The sequence below is a fragment of the Rhododendron vialii genome, chromosome 5a (assembly GCF_030253575.1).
Source record: "Rhododendron vialii isolate Sample 1 chromosome 5a, ASM3025357v1".
NCBI classification, from domain to species: domain Eukaryota; kingdom Viridiplantae; phylum Streptophyta; class Magnoliopsida; order Ericales; family Ericaceae; genus Rhododendron; species Rhododendron vialii.
Window position 1 is genome coordinate 25,262,099 of NC_080561.1, and position 9,323 is coordinate 25,271,421.

The 9,323-nt window shown below is 37.1% G+C and overlaps 1 protein-coding gene across 1 annotated transcript; it reads left to right on the forward strand.

Moving 5' to 3' along the window:
* Positions 1-2,731: 2,731 nt before the first annotated feature.
* LOC131325219 (uncharacterized) lies at positions 2,732-8,426 on the forward strand. The gene is made up of 3 exons (XM_058357349.1): positions 2,732-3,181; positions 5,268-6,660; positions 7,139-8,426. Exons 1-3 carry the CDS (start codon positions 2,899-2,901, stop codon positions 7,305-7,307), a joined length of 1,845 nt encoding a protein of 614 aa, XP_058213332.1. The 5' UTR covers positions 2,732-2,898; the 3' UTR covers positions 7,308-8,426.
* The last annotated feature ends 897 nt before the right edge of the window (positions 8,427-9,323 follow it).

The window sequence follows — 9,323 nt, forward strand, 5'->3', positions numbered from 1 at the left end:
CACCGAGTACAGTCATTTATGGAACCTTCCAATAATATCTTTTGATAAGTAAGCTGTCCGATCTGATATTCGAAGTGACATCTCAGAGTGAGGTGACCTTTCTGACATCGACCCATGTGACTCTGTAAGGTTTGGGAAGTGGTGCTCATTAAATGGCCCTGTTGCAAGACGCCATCCGAGCATTACGCGACACGTGAAAAGTAAAGTCAACTTGCTTAGCACTCTACTCCTTCAGCTATAAATAGAAGGGTATTATCATCTAGAAAGTGGACCAGAAAATCTTCTTCTAAACAGACTCTCTCTTCGTCCAGCTTATTCTCTTATCAGACTTCCTCTTCTTTCTCCACATACTGACTAGTTCGTCGGAGCTTATTCCCGGAGGAACACCCCCCTCTGGTTCTGCAAGTACATCAAGACCGGCGTCAACTCTCACGGCCCAACACACGAAGGCAGCAGCACTAGAAGGATCACAAAGAAATCCACCCCCACAATATCATAAAACTTAAAAAAAAAAAAAAAAAAGCAACCAAAAAGACAACAACAACAATACACAATAATTTATTCCAAACACACCCAAGTATAACAAAATTAGATTAAAAAATTCATCGTAAACTACTACAAATTCACGAAAATATAAGATTTTAATAAAAAAAACTAAAATACTGAAGTGGAGTACGATGACTGAACCATGATATGTGGGGAAAATGTCCACAATGAAATATTAATATAAATTGTAATAAACATCCAACAATAACTTGAAAAGTAGAAAGCCCTGCAATTGATTGGAAGAAATAAAGTGGCACTAGGAGGGCGTTCCACTTTCTTTCTAAAAATACTTTTTGAAAAAGAAGGTAATTTCGAGTTCAAAAATCATGTGTTTATGTAAATAATTTTTCTACCAATATGAATCTTGTTTGATAGATCTCATTGAGAACTTTTAAACGGTGCAAAAAACAAATCAAAAAATTATTTTTCATTTTTATTATATTTGAGTTTGAAATTACTTTTTTTTTTTTTTTAAAAAGAAGGTTTAGAAAGAAAGCGAACGGATTCTAATTGACAGAGGGAAAAAGGAAGAATAGAGATCGTGCAGTGGAAGAATACTATTTTTTTTTTTTGATCCGCGTGGAAGAATACTATTGACTCAGACTTGGTTTGGCTTAACTGTTTTTTAGGATTACTTTTTGCCTTTATTTAAAAAATTGCTTTTGTTAGTTTTTTGTTAAGTTTCTTTGAATTATTTGTTTGTCTCAACGAGAGAAATGCCAGAAATAAAAAATAATGATCAAAAGCTCAAAAAAGTTACTAACTAAAGACAGAAGAGTAATACAAAACGGAAAAATATTTTTTGAATTGTTTCTATTTTTCTTAATTTTTTAAAGTTGACTCATGTTTTTGTACTTTTATATCTCCTCCCACCGAGATGAATAAATAATTCAAAAAAGTATAACGAAAAAAAATCAAAACAAATACTATTGGAGTTCAAATACAAAATATTCCCATAACAGTTTAACCAAATTAATTAATGTGGGAATAAGAATTATTAAGGAGTACAAGAGAAAAGTCTTTAATCTCCCCTTTTTTCAGCATAAATTATTATACTCCATTATTATGTAATCTCAAAAATTCCTAGGAAAAGTGGAGTGATGAGATTCATCCTCTAAGAGCATTCACAGTGGAATAAGCAAAATAAAAAATTGTTAAAATTAGCAATATTAGATCAAAAAAATGCTCACATTAGAATAACCAAACCTAGCAACCTCTTAACAACTCATCAAATTTTGGCTCTTCAATAATCAAAGTTAGCAATATTTTGTCAATAACCAAATTTTATCTCTCAATCAAGTACACCAACATTACACAAAAACCTTCTCTCTTCCATTCTTTCTCTCAACAATGTTTTCAAAAAATAATTTTAAAAAACTGTAACTTTCAGATTTTTTTTCTATTTTTTTCCCAAACTTTTTTTTTACAAAAAACAATTTTTTCAAAAATTCTAAAAATAAGTAAATAAAGTGTGTTTTTCAAAAATCTATTTTTGAAATTTCAAAACTCTTTTATAGAAAACTGTTTTTTTAATACAAAATCTGTTTTTAAAAAACTATATTTATAGTTTTTAAAATTTCAAAATTATTTGTGTAAATATAATTCTTTCAAAATTTCTCAAAATTATATTTACAGTTTTTAAGTGAACAAAGTGTGTTTTTTGAAAAACTGTTTATAACATAAACTGTTTTTTTCCTTTCTAAAATCGCTTGTGAGATTTGATATTGCTAATTTTAGCAACCTTTAAATAAATAATCAAAATATGATGTGATATGTTTTGATTATTCACATTTGCTTTTGAATTTAGAGATGAGTATCACATTCCAATTCAAGCTCTTCCCAATCATATCATATCATAGAAATCTAAATTCCGAAATTCCAATTCAAGCTCTTCCTAATCATATCATATCATAGAAATCTAAATTCCGAAATTCCAATTCAAGCTCTTCCCAATCATTTTTTTCTTTATCTTTTTCCATTTATCATTCTTATCATTTTTTAAAAAACTTTTCAAATACCAAACCAAACACAGTAATTAATTTTAGCAGTAATTTCCTTTCCCTTTCTTTTCCATAGATAGATACTCTCTTTTCTTCCTTAGAAGTCAAATCGACGCGTCAATCCAAAGACGACTCGAGGTAAACTCTCATCACCTTCCTTCAGGGACACAACCGTAATCTAACCACAAAAAGAACTTTTCCCCTTCCTTTATATTCTTGCCCGACTGCCCTCCTCCACTCCCTAGAGAGAGAGAGAGAGAGAGAATAAAGAAAAAGAGAAAACCCCGCTATCGTGCGCCCTCTACTCGTACCACTCCACTCCCTTCCCTTCCCTTCATCACCCGAGACAGCGATGGGCGGCGACGGCGGAAGAAACGGCGAGGTCCGGCAGTACGAGATGGCGGAGGCGCAGTACCAGAAGGCCAAGATATCTGTGTGGTGGGACATAGAGAACTGCCAGGTCCCCAAGGGCTGCGAGCCGCACTCGATCGCACAGAACATCACCAACGCCCTCGCCAACATGAACTACCTCGGCCCCGTCTCCGTCTCCGCCTACGGCGACACCGGTGGTATCCCGGCCTCCGTTCAGCAAGCCCTCAACAGCACTGGCATCGCCCTAAACCACGTCCCTGCAGGTATAGACGTACTCATCTGTATGTTTGTGCTTGTAAATATAAAAGTAGTCCTGTTATTTACCAAAGAGAAAGAAGTAGTCGAGTTTTTAAACTAGAAGTTAGGTCTTTGATCTCAGATTGCGATGTGATCTCGAGGTTTCGCTTTGATATAGGGCTTTAATATACATGTTGTATGTTTTGTATGTAGATGCCGATGATTTGTGTGTGTGTGTGTGTGTGTGTGTGTGTAAATGTAAAAGCATATCTGGCTGTATGTTTTATGTGGATGCTGCAGATGTTATGTAATTTTGGATGAATTTTTTTTTTAGTCGAGTAGTAATTAAAAGTTGGGTCTTTTGATTCTTGGATTGCGATCGAGTGGGGTTATGAGTGGAGAGAGAAATGAGAGTAATGATTGGAAGTAGAGGTAATGATTGGAGAGAGAAAGAGAATAATGAATGGAGATAAGAGGTGCATAATGATTTTAAGCAGGGGGTAATGAGTGTTTTTTGAGTTAGGATTTTTTTTTCTTCACAAACCAATCCAAACAAAGCATTAGTTACTTATCCAAAGAAAAAAAAAGATCTTGAGGTTTTGATTCGATTTAGGATGTTGATTGTGGAGATGTAGTTGATTGGATGGACTTTTACATGATTTGTTTGAGTAGTTGGATTTTTGTAATCCAAGAAGATAATCGGTCAATTTTCTGCCAAATATATTCAGTTTACGTATTCTTGTACTTATAAATGTAATCTCATAGTTTGCTGTGAAAGTTTTGTATCTAGAGCACTTCATCTTATGTTGTGAACCGTGTATGCGGAGATATGTGCACAGCCACGTGCATATGTATGGATGTAGAAACGGATGTGTGCTCATAATTCTGGACGAATTGTTGTCTCCGGGTAAAAGTGGTCTGACCTCCTTTAATATTGTTGTTACTGGTCACAATGGATTTTGGCTGTGTGATCTTGAGCATTTTATTCACTGGACAGTAGATAACTGATTAGAGTCATTAGACTGATGTGCTTATACTTACAAAATAAAATAAAATTAGACTTATGTTTATGGGTATGTAATCTGTGAAAGCTGTTTAATTTTTTGATTGCAGAAAATGGTCCATCAATTTGTGCCTAATTTCGAGGGTTTATGATTTGTGGCTTTGATGCATTGGTAATTTGGGGTTATTTATTTGAATCTTGAGCTCTTCATTCTCTGTTGTGAATTGGATTCTCAATTTGTTTTCTCTCTCTCTCCCTCTCTCTCTCTCTCTCTCTCTCTCTCTCTCATGTTTTACTCTTTTATTTTTATGTGCTTGCTTGGCAGTTCAGTATCCTTCTCTGGCCTTCATCCACCTTTATTTTGGACACTGACGGTTCTTTTTACTAGAATATTCCTTTCTTGAATGTCACCATTCAAGTTTGGGATTGCCTATATCTTCTATTTATGAAGCCAATACTTCGATTCTTGAAGGGCCTGCATCACTTTGTCGTATTCTTTGTAATAAAAGGTTCATTTCTTGCGTCTGGAAACTGGAAAGCCTGTAACTGGGAATCCATGGACAGTGATCATTGATAACTGGAGTTTTCTCTATCTTTTCTGTTGTAGTACTTCTTTTGATAATTTCGTATCTTGTTACGTGAGCTTTACTTGTGTAAAATGTTTCTGAGTACGTGGGGTTGAATACTGCTTTGGTGATTTTTGCATTTGTTCTACACTGTAGAATCTCGCTTATGTATTAATGTGTTTCTCATTAAGTTTTTTAGCGTAGTGTGTGTAGCATTTGCTTCTTTCCATTGTTGGCTGGGGACTGAGGTTTTGCTTACTGAATACATATTTTTCCTTTTGAAAAAATAGTGGTTTTTATAGACATCTACTTGGATTGGATAATTTGAAGCAACATTACTGAATGTCGTATAATTTGATGAATTCACGGTTGCGTAAGGTAAAAGAAAATTGTTTACTTCACAATAGGAGTTAGCACCTTCTCTGTTTCTCAGTAATACGTACCAATTTTTCTTCTATTTCTTTTTAACCTTGTTGCCCTCAAGCTCTAAAATCTTGTTAATTTCATGCCTTTCTAAGTTGGGACTTGGATTCTATGGAACAGGTGTTAAAGATGCAAGTGACAAGAAGATACTTGTGGATATGTTATTCTGGGCTGTTGACAATGCTGCTCCTGCTAATTATTTATTAATTTCTGGAGATCGAGACTTCTCCAATGCTCTTCATCAATTACGGATGAGGAAATACAATATTCTCCTAGCACAACCTCTGAAGGCATCTCAACCTCTCGTTGCTGCAGCAAAGAGCGTATGGCTCTGGACAAGTCTTGTGGTCGGAGGACCACCCGTGCCAAATGTTGAATCATCACAATTTGTTTTCGGTGGCTCTAGCTATTTACCCAACTCTGATTCATTACATGTTCCAGTTTCTGAGCATATGCAGATGAACCAACAAGCGCCATCCTTCTCTGAAAGTCCTCAGAAGTTCTCAAACGTAGGGAAGGGACCCGATCCTAAACACAAAGGAAATCTACCTCGTAAAACCATGAGTCAACCAAATATTTCCAGAAGTTCGAGTTTGCAAATAGGGGTTCAAGGAGATCAGAATAACATGAACACCCGCGATCAGAATAACACAAACACCCGCCAACCTGGATATATGCATGCTAAGCAATTCAATGACCCCAATGAATCATCTAGTGCTTATAATCAGAGAGTTCCCTTCAGTGGGCCCCCCTCGAATTTCACTCCAGGAAATGCCGACCTTTCCTGGACCAACGGCAATAATCTTCAGAGCTCTTACCACCAAAACCACTATTTGCAGCCAGTTAGGCCAAATAACCTCCCTTTGCAACCTCCTTTTGCACCTCCCTTTGCAACCAGCATTTACAACCCTTCTACTTCTCAACCACGAAACGGAGTAGAAATGAAACAAAGTTATGTATTTGAATCTCCAAACCATGTAAATTCCAACAGTCCGCAAAAAGGACACACTGTCCACAATGCACCGCCTGTTTACCATGACACGTCAAGCAATAGGCGCCCCAATGGTCCCGAATTTCTTCCTTCATCTTCCGCAGCAATGGGGCCCAGTAACATCTCTGCAAATGGTCTATGGGGGAGTCCTGGATGCCCCAAACCTTCTGAATATGTTCAAGGCCTGATTGGGGTAGTTTTACTCGCCTTGAACACTCTGAAAACAGAAAAGATTATGCCGACTGAAGCAAATATAGTTGATTGCATACGTTTTGGAGATGCCAAGCACCGCAATACTGATATTAAGAAAGCCCTTGAGAGTGCGGTTGAGCAGCAGCTAGTTGTAAAGCAGAATTTAAATTTCTCTTTGCAATTATATGTGGGTAAGAATGAGAAGCTATGGAAGTGTGTGAACCCCATTGGGGGCAATCCTAACCAGTACCCTAATACAACATGGGATGAAATCCGGAAATTTTTATTATCCTCCAAGGGAAGATCTACCATAATGGCTTCTCAATGCAGGTAAATCACAAAGGGTCTTACTAACCACCGACTTAGGGGTTGTTTAAGTTGGAGATAACGACAAATTATTTATCACTTCAATACACATCATTAATCTCAACCCACTTCTACAACCAATACACATTTTAGGCCCATTATTTGTCTCTTAATATCAACTACCGTAAATCTCAAGACTCTTCTACACTAACCAATTCACATGTCATGCATGATAGAGGGTCTTGCTAACCATTGCCCATTGACGGTGGTTACGTTGGAGATAAAGAAAAAATATTTAGCATTTTAATACAATTTTGAGGAATTTCAAGACACTTCACTTCTCCCGCTGCACTTTTACACAATTATTGAGGCTATACACCACCCATTTGGTTGGTGGTTAGCATTTCCCAATATGATAAATGCCATCCATTTTCTTTTTGTCACTTTGGCTTCCTTGGATTCATCTGACTGCAAAGTTTCTCTCAAATGTCTTGATTCTTAGGTATGAAGCTGCTACTATTTTGAAGAAGATGTGCTTAAAAGAGCTTGCATTGGGTGAGGTACTCCAGATTTTACACCTGGTGATCAACGTAAAGAAGTGGATGACTCCTAACCAGTCTGGATGGAAGCCAGTTAACATCAGCATTCGAGAGACCAGCCCTGGTCCATAAACTCAACAAGAACTAGTATTGATTGGGGAAGGGGTCCGATTTATATTATATAGTTTGTGGCATAGATGCTGGTTGGTTGGAACTAGGGATAGGTTATGTTTAGGAGGCTCTCTTTCCCAAGAGCTATCGGTTACGTAGTTGCAAGGTAATTTAAGGCAAGTTTAGTAGGTACATAGGATGATTCTGCTGCTTCCAGTTATAGGTCCAATCTTAAGGCTAATTGGAAAATTTGCTTGGCTAAAGTCTGGTGTGTGGAAAGAGGTCCTTGTGGACTTTGCCATAGGGCTGCTAGACATTTGCTACCATGGCATTCTGCACAGGATTGGTACGTATGTATTACGTCGTTCATAAGGTATTTTAAGTTTTCAGAAAGTTGCTGAATCAAAATACGGGGATAGCAACGCTAGGTTGCTTCATACCCAAAGTCTTTGAAGAAACATGGAGGGAGAAGTTTAAGCTTTATAATTCTCCTGCATAGAACCTCAAACTATCTTTCCCAGTTTAGGCTTGAGCAACTTATGTCCCGTGTTCATGGAGTTAGCAGTGTGTTTTTTTTCCCACGGGAGTTAGCAGTGTTAAGTGGTTTAAAATTGCAGAAAAATGCAATATGATGGCGGAAAATAGTTTTCGATGGTGATTTAATCAAGATGGAGGATGAGATCTATGAAGTGAACAGAGAAATGTAAGACGCTAGTTACACAGCCGATGAAAAAGTTACTGCAGTGGATCAAGCTACTTTTTGCTTCTAAAGTTGGTGGTATTTTAAGGTGGAAACCAATTAGTCACCTGCTATGTGTATCACATTACCAAGGTAGTACAAGTACAATGCATGCTGCTGTACCTTGGAGTGTGGTGGTCCTGTAATTCAACGTGGTTGCAGTTTATGGAGCTGTAAAATCTAGCTAAGATTTCTGTTGGGGGTTACAAAGACAGTTTATTCTACTGCAGTGTTTGGTTGATGTCTTTATCTTATATAATATGTGTTGCCCTTTTATTTTGGTTTAGTTTCCCGTGTTTCTGTTTTTCTGTAGATACCTGGATGTCTATGAGTGATGACTTAATTATGCTCTTGCTGAGCAGACTTGTTGAATAAAGTTTGTGGATGTCATTTTCTTGTCTCGTTTTGCCTAAAGTGATGTACTGTATAATTTATGGTTGCATGACCTCGGTTTAAGCAGAGAAGTGTATGGTACTTGCTGGGATACACATACATGGCTTTAGGATGCTGATACCCATGTCCGTATCCGATGCAGCAATTTGGAGTGATTGACACCCTAATTAGCATGTTATTAGAATGTTTTGCATCTGTATGGAGATCGTCAAGTTTGACAAGGCCTTGAATCTGGATTTCACATCTAGTCATCATCTCGTCTCATTCACAATGGGTATTGGTTATGAATATGGAAAACTCTTCCTACAGTGTAGGGAAATGACAGTGATGTGCAGGAATTTTTGAAGCTCTATTTGGATGACACATTGAAGAATATCTTATTGAAAAATATCAGGTAAATGAGTTGAGCATATTATTTTTTGCATCATTATGCATGTTGCTTTTGGGTTGATATGATATGATTAGAGGAAAGCAATACATAAATGATACATGCAAGAGTTTTGATGTTTTACTCTCTTAGTTGACTCGCTCACGAGTAGAGAGTCTTAAATTTTATTTAATGCCATGTATTGGTACCACTTCTACCCGAAAAACTTACTATTGCCTTTGCTGCGTTCTTTTGGCCAAAAGAATACTGGTGGAGATCAGCTTATCTTATTTCCGCTCCCTTTCTCTAGATTTTTGGTCGTGTGCGCAATCGGTTTAATGTGCTTTCCAAGCAAATGGTGGCCTTGCTTGATTCTGCGTGACCACTTTTGAGGTGTTAATTTAGTTATAGAAGATCCTACTGGCATTCCCTCCCCCCCCCCTTCCGGCCCTTCTTCTTCTTTTTTTCGTTTTTCTGGTTACATGGTACCAATGTCTATAACAATGACAATTCTCTGAAAACGTCGTAAAACTACTTC